At 49.3% G+C, this 18,266-nt stretch overlaps 1 protein-coding gene across 1 annotated transcript in view; it reads left to right on the top strand.

Moving 5' to 3' along the window:
• Positions 1 to 8,405: 8,405 nt before the first annotated feature.
• Positions 8,406 to 18,266, top strand: part of TNR (tenascin R) — a 58,061-nt gene continuing 48,200 nt past the window's right edge. Inside the window, exons 1-3 of the mRNA XM_054711611.1 lie at positions 8,406 to 8,910; positions 11,276 to 11,752; positions 17,702 to 17,965. Of these exons, the coding sequence (XP_054567586.1) occupies positions 8,406 to 8,910; positions 11,276 to 11,752; positions 17,702 to 17,965 (1,246 nt within the window). The remainder of the gene's footprint in view (positions 8,911 to 11,275; positions 11,753 to 17,701; positions 17,966 to 18,266) is intronic.

Below are 18,266 nucleotides of genomic sequence, written 5' to 3'. Positions count from 1 at the left end.
AACCGCATCACTGCAAAATAAGATAAATGACAAGCAAAACAAACGTTTACATTTTTCAGATTGGGATTCATCTTTGGGGCCAGTTGCAACCACAGATGCCGAAGGGTTTCTTAATCATGATGTCATACTCTGCTTACAAAACACTGGTAGCACAACACGCCCATGGGATCCAGGTCCTGTTTCTGGAGATGCAAGTCACAGCTCTCTGACATCTTAGCACCTTCCATCTCTGAACACACAGATCCTCCCTCCCCCCATCCCAGGCCACCACCCAGGAGCCGGGCCCTTCCTCGGGCATGATTTTCACTTTGCTCCTCTCACTTCTGCTGCCTTTCCCCTGCCTCGTCCTTTCACAGTCTTCCTGATTCTCCAAGACCCAAGGCAAACGCCACCTTTCCCACTGAGCTTTCTCTAAAGAGTCTTCTGGTAGAAATGCTTCCATCTGCTGGGCTCCCAGAATTTCCCCACACCTCTGACAGGGCACTCATCCCAGTCAGCTGTTAATCCTAGTTATGCAGTTAGCTTCCTCCAGGTGACACCGGGAGTTACCTGAGAGTTCTCCATGAAATCCAGCCCGGTCTCTCGCATGCAATCAGTGTGGAACTGGATTTAATTAAGCAAGTTGTGCTCTATACCCCAGTGCTCTCAGAGGATCCTCAGATTTCAGTTATAAAATAATTATGGTGTTTCAGGCACTAGAAAATATAATTCACCTGTGTGTAGTCTTTGGGCCAGGGTAGTGCTATTTTATGCTCTAAAAAGTCATAATTCACCCAATGAAGTCAATGACTCCCTTAGAGCTCCTTTAGAGCCGAGTGTTCATAAGCTGTCACCTCCAACATACAAGCCATCCGAATGAATTAATGGATAGCCAATACGAAAGCAATTATTCTGTTCCTGCTGGAAGGATCAGCTCCAATAGAGTCATGTCATATAATTGAAAACAGCATGAATTTGATATTTGACTCTGTCATTAGGTATTTTTAGAGCAGATGAATTATCTGGTGTTCTGAATGTGGATAAGTATAATTTTTACAGGTGACTAGTCCTAAGATATGTTTGTTTCTAAAGGGTTTCAATGCCCTAGAAATCCAGCAATTTCTACATTTACAAGCATAATTAATTAGAGGTTCTGAGCCCACCTTTATAAATTGGATTTCCCCGAGTTGTCCTCCAGACCCCCACCGGTCCACGGACATCAAGCCCTAGGATCACTGCTAATACATGAGCACCTCCCTTGCCTCACAGGCAAACACCAGCATGCGTTATTTTCATAATCTAATTTTCATTGATGTTAAGCCTTTGCGAAGACGGAAGATGCTCCCTTCAGAGGCAGAACTTCCTTGCACTTGTCCTTGGGGTTCCAACTAACTCTGCTCATGCTGTACCCTTTGCCCGCTCTCCCCACCTGCACCCCATGACTCCATCCACCTTTCCGATACCACCCCTCTGTCTGGCCTGGGTCCATCCCTCTTCAGGAGCCACTACGGTCACTTCTCACCCTCATCTCTGCTCACTGCTAGGAGTGCCTCTTAAACTTAAATTGGGTGATCTTCAGTTTAATAATAAAAATGGACTGCCTTGCTTTCTCAAACTTCGCTTTTATGTGCAGGAGTTTAGTCTTCTCAACCAGAAGATAAGGCCCAGGAGGGCAGAGACCACATTTTATATTGTGAACTAATTTCTTCATCTGTTCTAAGGAGTATCTCAGGAAGGAGATAAGAGCCATTGATCCAGGCTGTAGTCTTATTGGCCATCTTTCATCCCAGGGAATTCTCTTTGCCGTTTTATTAAACGTAAAGAAGAGAAAGATGAGTAATATGATGACGCTTCAAGAATAATTGAACAGCAAATGGGTATGTGCTGTTCCCCCAGCTCAGGAAACATAGACAAAACAAAAACAAAAACAAAAAAACAGACATCAATGACAGCAAAAGTCAGACTCTTGGAAGAATTCTTGACCAAAATGGTGGACATTAATTAGGAATTCATTATTTATATCCTACCTACTTCCAAAGGATGGAAACCGCTGCTGAAGGGAGGCTATGGCGCCCGAGACAGAACTGAGTCTGGAAATATGGCTCAGGAGTCAGCTTGGCTCTAACGTACTGTGTGCAACTGGGCAAATCACTCCCATGCGTTGAGCCTCATCTGTAAAATGGGAGTAACCCATTGGTGGTTCTCAGCATTCAATGGTATATACTTTTAAATTATATATATTCTAATGCTCTACATATTTTAAGAATTATTTGGGGTCTATAAAAAGTGGATAAATGCTCACCTAAATGGGGTCTCTATTGACCAGAAATCCTGGGGCAACCTGGAAGGCAGACCATCAGCCTCCGCTGCCCAACAGGAAATGGTTCCCCCAGTGGGCAGAGCTGCCAGCCTCACCAGTTGTCTTGCAAAATGGGAATTCAAACCTGGCTGACCTCATGCTCACTCCCAGGCATGACAGCGTCCCTCTGTTGGTGTTATTCCCTGGGTCCATATCCAAGACCCTGTTTTTCAGATGAAGAAGGAATTGTCCTGAGAAATCAGGATGATTAGAGTTCTCACAGAGCACACACAATAGGGCCATTGAGGAGTCCAGAGCTGGATCCCCTCGGCCCAGCCCTGTGGTTTCTCTAATCCACTCCGACGCAAAGCCACAGACATCCTGGCTTTGCACGCGCCCGCACTTACACGCGCCCCACCTGGTTCTGCACCGAAGGCCCTCCCTGCGGATCCGATGGGGCGCATCAGGTGACCGCAGTTGGGGAGCGTGGGGCAGCCGTCCTCCCACGCCACCGCGGGCCGCTGACAGCTCCGGGCCAGCCGTGCGGTCCAGTCTGCAGGGAGTTTCCTGCCCTCGGGTTCTTTACAGAAACCTGACAGGCCCAATAAAGGCCCAGTGCTGATGGAGAGAGCGGCCCGCGTCCTCCCAGCAGCCCGCTGCCTCCGCTGACACAATGGGGCCGCAGTAATCCCATTACACCCTCGTCTTTCATAATTACTCTCTTTCTCCAAGTGACAGAGCATCCCAACGGCAGGGAAGGGAACTATTTTTAAACTATTTCTACCTAAAAAAAAGACTCGTTTTTTCACAGATACAGTTCTGTTCTATAAATCACACTAGGGACAGAGTGGGTACTAAGGTTGGCAGAAGCGAGAAATCCCGAACACTGGCCGCCCCCACCCCCCAAAGAGCTCGCCTCACCCAACGTGCCCAACAACCGACACACGCTTTTCTTTTCTCCTCCTTTTTGTTTCTGAGGTCCCTCTGCCAGTGTTCGTCACCTCCAGCCCCTCCCTGACTCTAGCGGGGGAAAAAAGAAAGATTACAAAGGCATAGCTTCCTGTGAGGGACTTGCGGCCTTCCTCTTCCCCCCTCCCACCCACCCCTCACCTACCTTCTTGAGACCAGCTCTCCTCGCCCTTCTCCTCCGGTCTGGGAAAATTCGTCTGCAGGATGTATTTCTAGAACAGTAGCATCTCAATGAGAGGACATGAAGCGGGGGGAGGGCAGTGGAGGGGAAAAGCAAAATAAAGCCACTGAGGAGCCACGTTAGCTGGGGCAGGAGCTTCAGCCGGGCCGGGGTGACCTCCCAGAGGGGACGGCACCTTCAGAAACCGGGCACTACCCCAGTCCCCAAGACCATCCTGCCATCTGCCTGCCTCTTACAAATTCCTCGAAGACACCCAGTGCCGCCACATAGTTATATTGATAAGGAAGCTGGAGCGTTGGAAATGAATCAATGGCACCACCAGGATTTCTTGAGTATCAATCTATCGAATTACTGCGCCTCCCTTGCACTCGCATTTCTGGGGTCAATAGCTATCAGTCTCACTCACCACGGTTAGTGTATCATTGAAGCCTGCGTATATTATCCATCCCTCAGGGTTATATTTTCTCACTCTACCTACAGAACTCTTCGGCTGCTCCTCTGGCCAGCCTGGCGCCCTGCCATTTCCCCCCTCATCTTTCCTGTTTTCACTTCCTTTCCCCTCCTCCCACCATCTCTGATGGGCCCGTCTTGCTTCTAGGCCTGGAGTCTAACTAGCTGTGGTTGGGGCGGTGGGGGGGCAGGGAGGGGTGCACCTGAGAGACAGGAAGACAGTGAGAGGAGAGGAGGCGGCTCTGCGGGTCCCCTCCAGTCTCCCAAGTAGTTTTTGGTGACAGATTTGCATTTAGCTTAGAGATGCAGACACCGCCCCCCCCCCCCACCCCCGACACACACACACACACCCCAAAGCCGGATCATGGGTCTCAGAGCAGGTGGGACCCCTCTAAAGGAGACAGTGGAGCAAATGCAGCACGAGGGTAAGCCATGGGATTAGACCAGGCCCTCGGCAGGGGACGTTGCAAAGAGCTGCCCACAGCATTGCTGAAAAGTGCCACAGAAAGGCCTGCAGAGCAGTGAGCATCCTTAGCCACACAAGGAACAAGAGGCGGAGGCAGGGGAGGAAGCCAGGGACACAAGAAAGAAAAGCCACTTCGAAACAGTTATTAAGTGACATGAGCTCAGTAGAACCAAGGGCACGTTTATTACGGGCATGAATAAGCATTGGTTTCATTCGACCTTCAGCAGGCGTCAGAAGTAGTGAGGAAAATGACACCCCTCATCCCATTCATCCCACCTTCTCTGTCTGTGCAGAAAAGCAACCTAAACGAAACGTGGAGAGACAAGAGAGAAGTAGAGAGTCTGTGGTGTGATTAACAATGGCTGTTGACTGGGCCTGGTGGGAACACACCAGAGGGAGCTCAGAGAAGTGAATGAAGCCGGAGGTTGCTGGTGCCAGCCCCGGTTTTCTGTAACTGCTGGCTCGGTGGGGAAGGGCACGTTTAAAGAATGTCTCCCAACTCCTCAAGGATCAAGGTTTGCTGGTGTAGAATTGCTTTTGACTCCCAGGACACAGGAGGCCAGACATCATCAGACCAGCCTTCCCGCCAGGAGGTGGGAGACAGGATTGGTAGAGAAAGCATTAAGCTAAAAGTCATCACTGTCAGGAAGTCCTAAATCTGATCCTGAGAGAGGAGCATGTTGATTTGTAAGCGTGTTGATTTGTAAGTCTTTTCATGAGAATGGCATGTGGCCACTAAGGCCGGCGGGGAAACAGCAGTGCAGAGCACAGGCTACACGCAGGTACACCGGCCTCGGTCTTGGCTCCTCTGCTTCAGTAGCTGCCAGTCTTGGTCAAATACCTTGTTTTTCCTGAAGCTCATTTTCCTCCTCTCAAACAATGGAAATTAAAAGAGGAGATACCATCATAGTGACATCACCATGGAGCCCTGCTAGTTGTTTACAGCCAGTCTGATTAGTTGATGCCTCTTCCGATTGGGTGTTGCCTGAGCCACACCAGTTACTAAATCTCTTGACTCCTGAATATCACTCCTCTCTCTCTTATAAGTTGGTTGTCAGGAATGAATGAAATTATAAGGGAAATGCTTAGCTCAGTGTCTGGTAAAAATGCCCAATGGTATTTGTTATGGATTGAATCATATCCCACAAAGAAGATATGCTGACAGTCTAACCCTGGCACCGCAGAAAATAACCTAATTTGGAAATAGGGTCATTGCAGATGTGATTAGTTACGATGAGGTCATACTGAGTGATGGGCCCCTAATCTAGTATGACTGATGTCCTTGAAAGAAGACGGCCATGTGACGACATGGAGACACAGGGAAGGGCCATGCGGAAATGAAGGCACAGATGGGAGTGATGCATCTCTAAGCCCAGGAGCGCCTCGGGGTCTCGCCCATCACCAGAAGCTAGGAGACAGGCATGGGACAGACCTTCCCTCAGAGCCCTCAGCAGGAACTAACCCTGATGACATCTCGGCTTTGAACTTCTAGTGCCCAGAACCGTCCCTGTGTGAGAAAGCTGTGTAGTTTTAAGCTACCCAGTTTGTGGTAACTTGTTATGGCGGCCCTTGAACACAGTATTATACTGGGCACACTCCTCAAAGGCATGAACTCGAAAAGTATCCGGGAGAAGACCTTAACATTCTTGTTGGTCCAATCTCGCATGTGGTGCTTGAAAGGCCATCTTCAGCATTCTCAAGAAGTAGTCCAACTGCTTGTGCTTGGATACCTCCAGTGACCGGAACTCACTACCTATCATGACAATCCAGTAGCTCTGACGATTAGAAAAACTATTCTTTATATGGAGCCAAAAAATACGTTTCCCATAGATTCCCCTTATTCGGTGGAAACTACCTCCCTTGAACCTTTTATCATAGAAATGTCCGATCCCTTAGCATTTAACATTCCTTCAAATACTTGCATTCATTGAACAAATCATGTTATGTTGCTATGTTAATGTTATCTTACGTTCTAGCACATATCAGAGGTTATCACATGCAATTTCTTTTGTGTATAATGAACTCTGTCTTCTCAATCTAAAGAGAAATCTATTAAAATCCAGTTCTCTATTATACATCTCCTGGTAGACTAGGTTGTGCTGTGGGAAACACCAAAAACAAAACCTGTGCTTCAAACACCGGAGAATTACTTCTCTCTCACGCGCTGTCACCTACTGTGGCGCAGCAGGGGCTCTCAGTTTGTTGTAGTAGCTCCGGGACCCAGACTGAGAAAGCAGCCAGCAGCTGGGACACTCCTCTGTGGCAGGGATAAAGCTTCGGAGCGTCAGCCATCGGCAATAATGCCCCCACCCAGAATTGACACTCCTCACATCCCTTCACAACTCATTGGCCAGTGCTAGTGGCATGGCCTCACCCAACCAGCAGGAGGCCCGAAAATACAGCCCTAGACAATATAGTCCTTCCGCGTGTCCGGAAGCCAGGCCCAGGAACACTGAGCCCGCAGCACTGGTGGTCACCATCCCCTGAGTGGATTTCCTGCTGTTCCACCCTCCTGCTTATTAGTCAAGGTCATGAGAACATTACATTGTCATTATACTACTTGTGTTTCCATTTCCTCCGTGAGACGGAGAGTTTCTCAAGGGCAGGGATTAGGTACATTTGGTGTGCAGATGTATTTGTGACCAGTGACCATGCATCCACAGTGAGAGCCAAAGTCCTGACCATGGTGCCCAGGCCATATCTGATCCGGATAGGGCAAGAACCAGACAGCTATTCTGTCTGTCCACAAACCATACCTATTCATTTCGCTGAATGCCAGGAACTAGCTAAGTATTATACGGATATTGACTCGATCATTACTACAATTCCATAAGGAGGGTGCTCTTACGATCCCCACCTTATAGGTGGGGAAACTGAGGCATGAAGAGCTACATGATCTACCACTCACAGGTAGAAAGCAAAGCAAAGGAGTGGGGTTTGAACCCAGGCAGTGTGACTCCAGAGCCAGCTCTTAACCTTTGCTCCTTAATCTCGACCTCTCTGGGCAGAATCTCCTCCATCCTAAAATGGGAATAACCCTAATAACCATAGGGGTGTTCTGAGGGTCAAGTAGGTCAGGTGTGAGGTGCACAGCACACATTCAGTGCATGTTCCGTTTGCCGCCTCGTCCTTGGACTCACAGTTACTCTCCCTTCGTCAGCCCTTAGTCCTTAATCTTCTTAGTAGCTTTAAAGCCACCTTTAGAACCCAACTTTGTGGGCCTCTTTTCTCCTCTGTGTGGGGAATAAAAAAGCAATATAATTTCCCTAAACCTGATTTGCATGACAGTAAATATATTGTTCTGTGTAGTTCTTTGTGACTGAGTAACCAGCAGAGGAGCTAATTTATTAGTTTAGCAATTTAAGCAGGACCTCGGAAGAAAGGAGCCCCGATCACGCAGCGCTGGGACTGTGCTAATGAGAAGATTAGAGGCGTGTTCAGCCCGCACAGTCCCAGATAATCACACGTGTACCCGAGGATTATTAACAACCACAATTACTGGGAACTGTATTATCTGCCTGGCTGGTTATTCTCAAGTCAACTTGTATTGAAGAGACGAGCTTGGGGGAGTTAATAAGTTATTTTGAAGTGGCTGGTGGGGGCCCTTCATAATAACGATCTGTCGAAATGCAAGGGTGCACCCGAGGCTCCACGGTGCCTTCACCCTAATTCTCACCCAGGAGTGGAAGGAAGCGCTGAGTTTTCTTTGGAGAAAGCGGCTCTCCACAGAGCCCGGGCCCCGCCTCGCAGGCTCTCTTTGCTGGAACCACTTGCCACCCCGGGGGCCGGTCTCCTGTGTTCCAGATAATCTTTGGAAGCAGTGTCCATTTCAGGGGACAAAGCTCTGGGCTTTTATGACCCTGGTAGTTCCTGTCTCTTCCCAGCCTCCCTCCTCCTTGAAAGTCTTCAGCTGCCTGTCCTTGGGCTTTCCAGGACTCTGCACAGCATGGCACCCGGCGCAGGCCTCAGAGATAACTTCAGTCCTGCTTTCTCTTGCAGATTCTGACAACTCCATGCTGGGAGCTGCTGGCTGGTCTTGAACCCAGAGCTCTGCACGGAGGATGGGGGCAGACGGGGAAACTGTGGTCCTGAAGAACATGCTCCTTGGCGTCAACCTGATCCTTCTGGGCTCCATGCTCCAGCCCACAGAGTGTCAGCTGGAGGGCCCCACGGAGAGGGGCCAGAGACCGGCGGTGGAGGAGGAGGGAGGCATTGCCAGCTACAACACATCCGACAAAGAGCCGCCCGTGGTCTTCAACCACGTGTACAACATCAACGTGCCCCTGGACAGCCTCTGCTCCTCCTCGGGGCTGGAGGCCTCGGCCGAGCAGGAGGTGAGTGCGGAAGACGAGGCGCCGGCCGAGTATCTGGGCCAGACCTCCGACCCGGAGAGCCAGGTCACCGTCACCCACAGGATCAACCTCCCCAAAAAGGCCTGCCCGTGCGCCACCGGCTCGGCCCAGGTGCTGCGGGAGCTGCTGAGCCGCATCGAGATGCTGGAGAGGGAGGTGTCGGTGCTTCGGGACCAGTGCGGCAGCAGCTGCTGCCAAGAAAGTGCGGCCACAGGTAGGGCTGGGCCCCTGCAGGGGCCTCGGGTGGGAAGAGGAGGGGAATCCGGCCCCTCTTCACGCAGAAGGAAAGGAGCCCCAGTCTGTAGCTCTGTGATAAAGCAGCTCTGAGATCTGCATGCAGTCCTCCCCGGAGGACTCGGCACCCGCATTCTCCACACCCACACGCTCGCCTCGCCGGTGTGAGACGTTACTTGCTTCTGGGGGATGAGTCAGGGAATGGCACTTGGGTTCAGCACAGCAGCGAGCAGGGAGTTTGATGTCTGTCTTCATTCATCTTGGGTTTTTACAGGCTGTTGAATTGATATCTCTCCGTGTTAACCTGAGGGACTAGAGAATGCAGGCGCGTGTTCACTCAGTCGCAGCCTTTCTCCCATCTGAGTAAATGATAGTCATCAAGGTCTCCCAGGACCCATCCCCGTCTTCTCCAGCAAGATGGAAGTTTTGGCCCCTGCCCCCTCCACCAGCACACACGTGTGCACACACCTGCTCACACATGCACACGCATTGCTTATTCTCCACCCCTTCCAAAGGCTGAAAGTCCGGGAGAGGTACCTCCAGCCTCACCCACCCCCGGCAAGTAACACTTAGGAGTTACTGTCTGTGCCTCTCTGATAGGTCATTAGGTTTTCAGAGCCTGCCTCCCTGAGTTCAAATCCGGACTCTGCTATTTACTAGCTTAATCCTTAAGCAAGTGCCATGGCCTGTGCCTTTCTTTCCCTGTCGACAAATGGGGACAGAGCAGAACGGCAAGGAGTTATTAAGATACAAGCATCCACTCGGGTGAAAGCCTGGCTCCTCGTGAGCCCACCGGAGCACGAGCTATTGCCCGCTGACCCGCCCGAGCAGAAGCTGTCTGCACCTGTGTGCACATCTCCTCTCACCCCAAAGCCCCATAGAGTCCTGCCATCCTGCCATTCACCCTTTGGTGAGAACAGGAATCTGTCTCACTAGCTTGGGTTCCAGCTTTCACTTCGAATATCTCCAGGCTCTCGCAGGGATGAAGGCAGGAGTGGCCCGGGTGGCCTGCGTGTCTTGAGGCACACGGACATGAGTGTGGGCAGTCTTTGAGTAGTGAAGTGTCATGGTTTTCTCACCGCCTCCTCTCCCCAACCAAAACCGTAAATAAAACAGTCTGAAGAAGAGAAGAAAGTCCAGTTGCCCAGTCTCCCATTCCTCAGTGAGAACTGTCAGGTCGGTTATCCGTGGAACCAGAACGCGGGGAAATCATAGGTGTCCATGAACACGGGCTCTTGGCTGCCTGGGAAGCTGGGCGGCTTTCTGAGTGGCTTTTCCCCAGCCTCCCACCAGGCTCCCTGGCAGATGTGGGGAAATCTACAAGCGAGCGCTGTGTTCAGCACTGTCAGTGTGCAGGCCGTGGGGGTGACTGAAGTGACAGGATTAAACAGGATATAACTTACTGCACTTCAGATCCCCAAGGCCAAGTGCAGAGAAGGATGCCACGCAAGTGCTGGGCTTGTGTTTGTTTAATACGTTTGTGTGATTCATGTTAGCCAGATAAATTAGCCACTGTGCTTATAGCGTGGTAAGGGCTAGGACAGAGATGCGCACAGAATCCTAAGAGGATCATAGCAAACAGTGACTGCAGGAGACTGAGGTTGAGGGAGGCCTTTGAACTGACCTTGGAGCTGAGGGCTGATGCATGAGCAGAGTGAGTGTGAGGGCAGGAAGCAGAGGGAGTAGGGCAAGTCTGTGTGGCACATACGACCTTGCCCTGCAATAGCAAGCCCAGTGCTCAGCCTACATGCCCTGGGAACCTCTTCTGTCCCCAGAGCACCTGGGCATCTTTGTCAGGGGCTGTCCTTGGGCTGTGGGACCCTCCTTGGCCTGCCCAGAGAGAGAATGGAGGAGCCTGAGCCACTTCACCCCGAGGACAGCCCTTAACCCACGGTGAGGGGTAACCTGCCCTGTGGCCTGAGAATCCTGCAAGACCAAACCCCAGTTACCTTCCCTGGACTTAGCCCACAATGTACCTGGCTGGGGCTCCTTCCCTCCCCAAACTTCCCCTTTCCCCAACCAGATTTTTGGGGACCACTTTCTAATAAGTCACTTTCACTTGAATCTTCATCTAAGGCCTCTTCCTCAGGAATGGAAGCTGAGACACCTCAAAACTGAGCTCCTGATGTGGAGGGACCAGATCTCACTCATCCTTATCCCAGCACCATGCTAGGCACAGACAACCCACTGGGGAATGTATTTATGAAATTGATTATATGGGTTGAAATGAACTCTCAGTGACATACATCGGTCAGAGAGGGAGAAGAGGTCTCTGCCCCCCCGCCCAGGCACCATTTTCAGGAGGCGCCACTGCCCCCCTTTGACCTTCTCCTTGACCTTTCCAGGACAACTGGACTACCTCCCTCACTGCAGCGGCCACGGCAACTTCAGCCTCGAGTCCTGCGGCTGCGTCTGCAATGAAGGCTGGTTTGGCAAGAACTGCTCGGAGCCCTCCTGCCCCCTGGGCTGCTCCAGCCGGGGCGTGTGCGTGGACGGCCAGTGCATCTGTGACAGCGAATACAGCGGCGAGGACTGCTCCGAACTCCGGTGCCGCACCGACTGCAGCTCCCGGGGGCTCTGTGTGGATGGGGAGTGTGTCTGTGAGGAGCCCTACGCTGGCGAGGACTGCAGCGAGCTGAGGTGCCCCGGGGACTGCTCCGGGAAGGGGAGCTGTGCCAACGGGACCTGTGTGTGCCAGGAAGGCTACGTGGGCGAGGACTGTAGCCAGCAGCGCTGTCTGAACTCCTGCAGTGGGCGAGGACACTGCCGGGAGGGACTCTGCTTCTGCGAAGAGGGCTACCAGGGCCCCGACTGCTCGGCAGGTAGGAAGGGGCGCTCCTGGGGCATTGGCATAGGTGGCCCAGCAGACTCACTGGAGAGGGGAAGAGAGATGGGAGGGAAGGTGGATTTTAGGCAAAATAATTCCCCACTGGGTTGTGCTCGTTTGCTTTCCGAGAGAGCTGGTTTCTTTGTCAGTTGCAACGGATGGGGCAGACTTAAGGGGGAGAAAGGGGAAACCTGAAAAGGTCAGGTTCCTGCTGAGAGTTGGATCTTATGCTGAGACTCAACAAAGGCAATGGCAACAGTGACAGCACCCCACTGTCCTTGAGGTGGAGGGAAGGGGAGAGACGGGCCAGGGGACCACCTGAGGCAAGGCCGCTCTGACTCCGAGGGCGTCCAGAGTATCCCCCTTGCTCGCCGCCCTGTACCAAGACAAGTCTCAACCACCACTCGAAATGGTGGTTAGCCTGTGATTTTGGAGCCTACATATTACAAAGTGTTAATTTATGGAATGGTCTAGTGTCCACATGGGAAAAAAAGTATTTGTAGGTAAGGAATGAAATGCAAACAGGAATAAAGCAGTCTAGGCATCAAGCAGAAGCTCACATTCTGACAATCAGTGCAGACTGTTAGAAGGCCGTGACTCGCGTTGTTCCAGATGACATGTGGGAGGTTGGAACCAAGCCCATCTGGTGTCTAAGGCATGGACACCATACAGAGGTGGTGTTCTAAAACCAGGAAGGAAATCCTGCAGTGGGAAAAATACCAGCATCTCACTGGAGATGACTCTTTAGTCTAAAATCAGATTATTTTTACCATCTCACTATTATTGCTCACCTGCTGACTAAATGTGTGTGTCTAAATAGTACAGATTAAGGGATTGACCTTGATCCGTTTCATCTGCACTTCCATTTGTAACAGTGGGCTGAGAGTGCCCGTGAGGGGATTTAAAATGCAATTTAAAAAAAACAACAACAACAAACAAACATTTTTAACCCTCCTGATGGGTTGATTCTGGGAATTTTCTGATCAGCCCTCTGGGGAAGGAATGCTGGAAGCCTTTACGTCTTCAGCATCCTCAGTGACTCCCGTTGAGAGAGCAGGCCAGCCAGACCAGGCTCCTGCACTGTGACTTCAATTTAAATTCTATCAAAGTTCATTGGCAGTAACAATAACAACAACAACAAAAACCACGAGTGAGCAAATAATAATGTACTGCTTAGGAAAAAATATTTTCATGTTCCTTCACTTTTTTCCATATTCAATGATTTCATTTAGCCTCCTGGTTTATTTTCTGAATTGAAATATCTTTTTAGAAGTATACTTAGTTTTACACCAGCTGTTGTGAAAGAAAATTTAAACAGAAGTTAAGCCTCGATGTTTCTAGATCTGAAATCACTAGGTGGTTGCTGGGGCAGGGAGGCTGACGCGTAGTCCCGATTCCCACCCACAGGTGAGGCTCCCTGGGCCCCATCTGAGGATGTGAAAGGTCAGCTGGGGTCACTTCTCCGTATGGCTACCCTCTAGTCCACGTGCTTCTGAATGGAATGGCTGTGTTGGACTGTACACCCTGTCATGTTCTACAGGGACAGGTCCCTTTGCAGACAGAATCTTAAATCTGATCCAAGATCCAAACTGAACTGGAGAGGAGCCCTCCCGGCCATTCAGGGAAGGCGCCACAGCTGTTAGCATAGCTCCTGCTCAACTGGGTGGAGTCCAAACCCTGAGCCCATGTGACCTCCAACACGTCCCCTCTGCGCTGTTGGAGGATCATTTCTGAAGGCCCAGATAAATTACTTCACAGGTTCCCAAAGCGTGTGAGGAGGGACAGTTACATCATCTCCATCTGTTTCTATAGCAACCCGAGCCATCGCTCGCTGTAGGATGGACTGCTCTCGATGCCTTTTAAACCAAACGCCCGGGTCTCTGCCAGAGACCATGAAGGGCATTGTCTAAAGTGCTGCTTTGCTTGCTCGTGTGTGAGAGGGGGTAGTTATCCTCTGTTGGTCATCTCTGGCCAGGTGCACACACTACAGCGTCACTGCCGCCCTCGCCGACAGGCACGAGGTGAAAACATGGAGAGCCACAAAACCGACGTCCTCGCAGGCCACTCTTCCCACTCTGCCGGGGCGCAGGAAGCCCACCCGCCTGTTGTGTGGGTTTCATTCTGAGGCCCCAGGCCGCTAGAGGCTGAATGCAATTGAGTGTTGGCGAGGACACCGTACTGGACTCTCAGCCTTGGTCCTTGCTCGTAGTGGGCCATGGAGCGAAATCACAACCGTCCTGCCTGTTCTCTGGCCACGTGAAGATAATGGCACAATAAATTCATGAATAGGAGCTCTTAAAACAGGCCTCAGAAAGAAGCTGCTCTGGGCTCCTCATTCCCCAGATTTAAAAAGCAGCAGTTCAGAGAGACAGATTCTTCCAGGGCCAGACAGCTAATGGATGGCAGGGCGAGAATGAGAACCCTGGTCGCCGACCACCTTCTAGCACTCTTTAATCCTCTCCGGATGCCGAGTAGAGAGGAATTGAAAAATAAAAATGTGAAAAGCCACATACACAAAGAAATAGTTTCTTGATATGAAAGCCAAGCTCTGTCAAATGATAAAAAGAAATCAGATGTTGGAACCAATTATTCACGCCTCCCCCAGTGCAGCAGGTTAATGCGGGAGCTGGCCAATGAGTGAACAGGATGAAAGAACCAGCAGAGCAGGGTCCCCGGACTTCGGACTTCCGTCAGACCCGTGGGGATCCATCAACATCAGCCTCTGCCTCTGCCTCTGCCAGCACCCCAGCCAGCCCTGCCTTTGGCACCTGAAATCACTCTTTGGAGCAAAACACTTCACGCAGCTAATCTAGGTGCAACACTGATGCAAATCTACAAGGGAAACAGCATGGCATCTTTGCAGATATGCAACTCCATTCCTCAAACCAGTTTTTTACCTTTTTTTGTTGTGTTAATCCTCACCCAGGGATATTTCCCCATTGTTATTTAAAGAGAGTAGAAGGGAGGGGGAGAGACATAGAATGGAACCCTGGGCCCTTCAGTCCACGGGCTGATGCTCTATCCAGTGAGCCAAACCAGCTAGGGCCCAATTTATTCCCTTTTAATCACCCTCTCTTCCCCAGGTTTCAAGGTTGGAATCCTAGAAAGTAAGACTCACACTGCTTTGCACCCACCCTAAATTCACAGCATCAAGGCACATGGCTCCTTTATAGTTTGCTTTATAGTTCAGTACCATTTCATTTCATAGGAATTACTGACACCCAGTGCACACAGCTCCTGCCAGTTTCAAGGCAAGTGGGGACCATCTCATCAGAAGGAGAAGCAGTGCCTTCCACGAGCCTCAGGTCCCAGGATAAAAACTTGCCAGGTTAAGTTGTCAAGATAAAAAATCCTTCTGCACCTCCTTTTTACTTTAAAATCCCCAAATGCTCGTCTGGGATCATCCTCTGTTGGCATCCTCTGTAGTTTTCTTTTCGGGAAGAAGGAACCAAAAAGGAATACTGACTTGTCCCAAAAGGCCCAAGAGCTGCTGGTGCCGGGAAATTGGGAAGGGCCATTCCTGTCACTGTGGCAGGGGATGTCCTGCAGAGGAAGTCTGGAATCAGTGTGAGTCACGGGACGTAGGCACTAGACCCATTTTTAAAAGAAGTTTCTACGATAAGCAGAGTCTGGGATTCACCTGCTAAAGAACAGTCTGAATTATTCTCCAACCTGGTTTTCCTTTGGAGGGCTGTATATACATGAAAGAAGACATCCGACACCACCGTGACCCGGTCTACAAACTGGCGGGGAAAGAACACTCGTAGACAATCTGGATTTGAGAATCAATTCTGCTGTAACCCACCTCCTGGGATTTTGGCAAGTCCCTTAACCTGGGCCTTAGTTTCTCCATCTGTAAGGCTGGGATCATTGTAGCTACACGATCTGCTTCACTTGGGCTGCTATGGGCAGATTTTTTAAAATTCTAGTTAGAATGTGTGTCTGAACATGTTTTATAGAGTCGGAAAGGTTTCCTTAAATGAGAGGTCGCCAACCAACCTTTCGGACCTCACGGACCACCAGTTGGCGAGCGCTGTTATAGACTGTGAAATGCTATGCTGCTGCAAAGGGGTGGTCTTGACTGGCTGAGAGCTTAGACCCATTCTGCCTGGTTCAAACCATAGCTTCTGTGTCTGCTGACAGTTTCATTTCTCATCTATAAAATAGGGGTAATAATGATGCATGTCCCACAGTGTTGGTGAGAGGATTTAGCATTGCTCCTGGTGCATAATAAATGCTTACTATAGTCATGCAAACTACTCAAAGGTTCTATAGATCAATTCCTTTATTCCCCCTTGGTCCAGGCGTTATTCTGTATGCACTATACACAATGTGCTTAGTGCAGTTTAAACTTCAATAATGTCAGAATTAGAAATAATATGAGCTTATTATCAATTATCATTTGAAAATCTATTTAAATTTCATTTACACTTAGTTTTATACATTTAAAGAATAAATTTTTAATGTTTTGTTTTGGTCAACATTTGCCATCTTCAGTTGGAGGAAGCTCTGTTGCTTAGACTGTTTCACACAATGAACAGTTTGGGGCAAAAGCAATCAAAGCAGATACTCAACATTGCAAATATATGGTCCTAATGTCCATCCTAAGGATTTGAGGGTGCACGTGTGAGCACAACAGAGGGGGGGAGGAAAGGCACGTTCCACACACAAATCCTGTGAACAATAGCCGGCTCAGTCCTACACTCGTGTAAAAAAGAAAAAGTGAGAATTCTTGGAGGAGAAATTCAAAACCAATGGCAACTTTTGAACTAACCGAAGCTTCCATTACATATAAATTTGTAAGTTAATTATGACTATTTAAATATTGGCCCGATCTTTGATTTCATCTATGAGCACCAACTGCAGGCACACTAGAATTATCCTTTTAATTGGTCTTAAAGGTTCAATTATTTAATACCACATTCCTGGTGAATCTTTACTTCCCAAGAGAACAATACATGAAAGGCTATTTCTAGGAGGTTTAATCTTTGGTGATTCTTTGATTAGCATTTGAACAAGAGAGTAAAGCAAAACCCTCAAGAATGCTTCTTTATCATCATCCCCAAGATCAAGGCTAATAAAAATTAGCTTAAGTTACATTTCTTTCAAAACTTAAAGTCTCTTTTTAGCAGAGAAAATGATACAATAAAGCATTGTATGTCTTTAGCTGTCCATGGTATCCAGGACTTACTGCTTGGGCTTCTTATTGTCTACAAAACAACCAGGAATAAGCCTTTATTTCCACTTGCAAAATCAAACATTGTCTTCCAGGGTAATTTGGTGACAACTTATTAAACTAACAAAAAATTTAGCCACTGGTATGCTGTTAAGTATCTAATAACTGAAAAAAAAAAAATGAAAATTCTTGCTTTATAGCATTTGCCAATTTCTTTGGTGTAAATACTCCCTCTGTGGCCAATTTCAAACTACCAACATGACATCACTACACATGGAGTTGGCAATAGCTGTGCAGTAGAACACAGTTATATAGCATTGCCACCAGAGAGACACAACACATGTACATTACCTCAAGGGCATAGAAAATAGTAAAATGTAGCGAAATCATTTGAAACTGATGAATTTTGAGTATTTATTATCTTTGTTTGTAATATAATTTACTTAATTCTGAGTTTATATTTAATCATTCACAATGGCTCTATTTAACAATTGTCTTGCAAAATTCCGGAGAATTTGACCAGCGACTTTCAGGAGTCAGTAGGAGCTGATTCCAGCACACCACTGACTCAGGGCCCCATGGAGGTGGGAAAAGTAAGCACAGAAAGAAAAGAACCTGCCCCAAAGGGCATTGGAAATCACCCAGCCATTGAGCTGAGCAGAACATTGAAAAAGGGCACCTGGGGTGAGATGTGAGGGAGAAAGGTGAGTCGAAGATGGGGAAGGCAGTCCTCTGAGCTCATGCTATCTATGTATTGCCTCCCGGTAGCTGCCCCTCCAGAGGACTTGCGAGTGGCTGGTATCAGCGACAGGTCCATTGAGCTGGAATGGGACGGGCCGATGGCAGTGACGGAATATGTGATCTCTTACCAGCCGACGGCCCTGGGGGGCCTCCAGCTCCAGCAGCGGGTGCCTGGAGATTGGCGTGGTGTCACCATCACCGAGCTGGAGCCAGGTCTCACCTACAACATCAGCGTCTATGCTGTCATTAGCAACATCCTCAGCCTTCCCATCACTGCCAAGGTGGCCACCCGTACGTACCATTTCCCCGTCCTGCTTCATTTTTCTTTTCTCCTCCATGAGATCATGGGCATTCATGATAGTACGCAGTGTCTTTTCTTAATTCTTCGGGGATGCCTGCAATAGTCATTGCTCTTGAGGGGACAGGCTTCCAACATGACCCCCTTGGGAAAGGGTATGCCATTACAAAGGCACTTCGATTAAGAGGGTTTCCAAACTCAGGCAGCTTCCATCAATTACAGAACCAAAGGACAAAAAGTACTTTATTGAGCTCTGTCTTGTTCTAAGCTAGATCTGAATAGAGGTCAAGGGAA

This window comes from Eptesicus fuscus, chromosome 22 (genome assembly GCF_027574615.1).
Source record: "Eptesicus fuscus isolate TK198812 chromosome 22, DD_ASM_mEF_20220401, whole genome shotgun sequence".
In the NCBI taxonomy this organism is placed as follows: Eukaryota; Metazoa; Chordata; class Mammalia; order Chiroptera; family Vespertilionidae; genus Eptesicus; species Eptesicus fuscus.
This window is presented reverse-complemented; position numbering and strand designations above follow the sequence as displayed.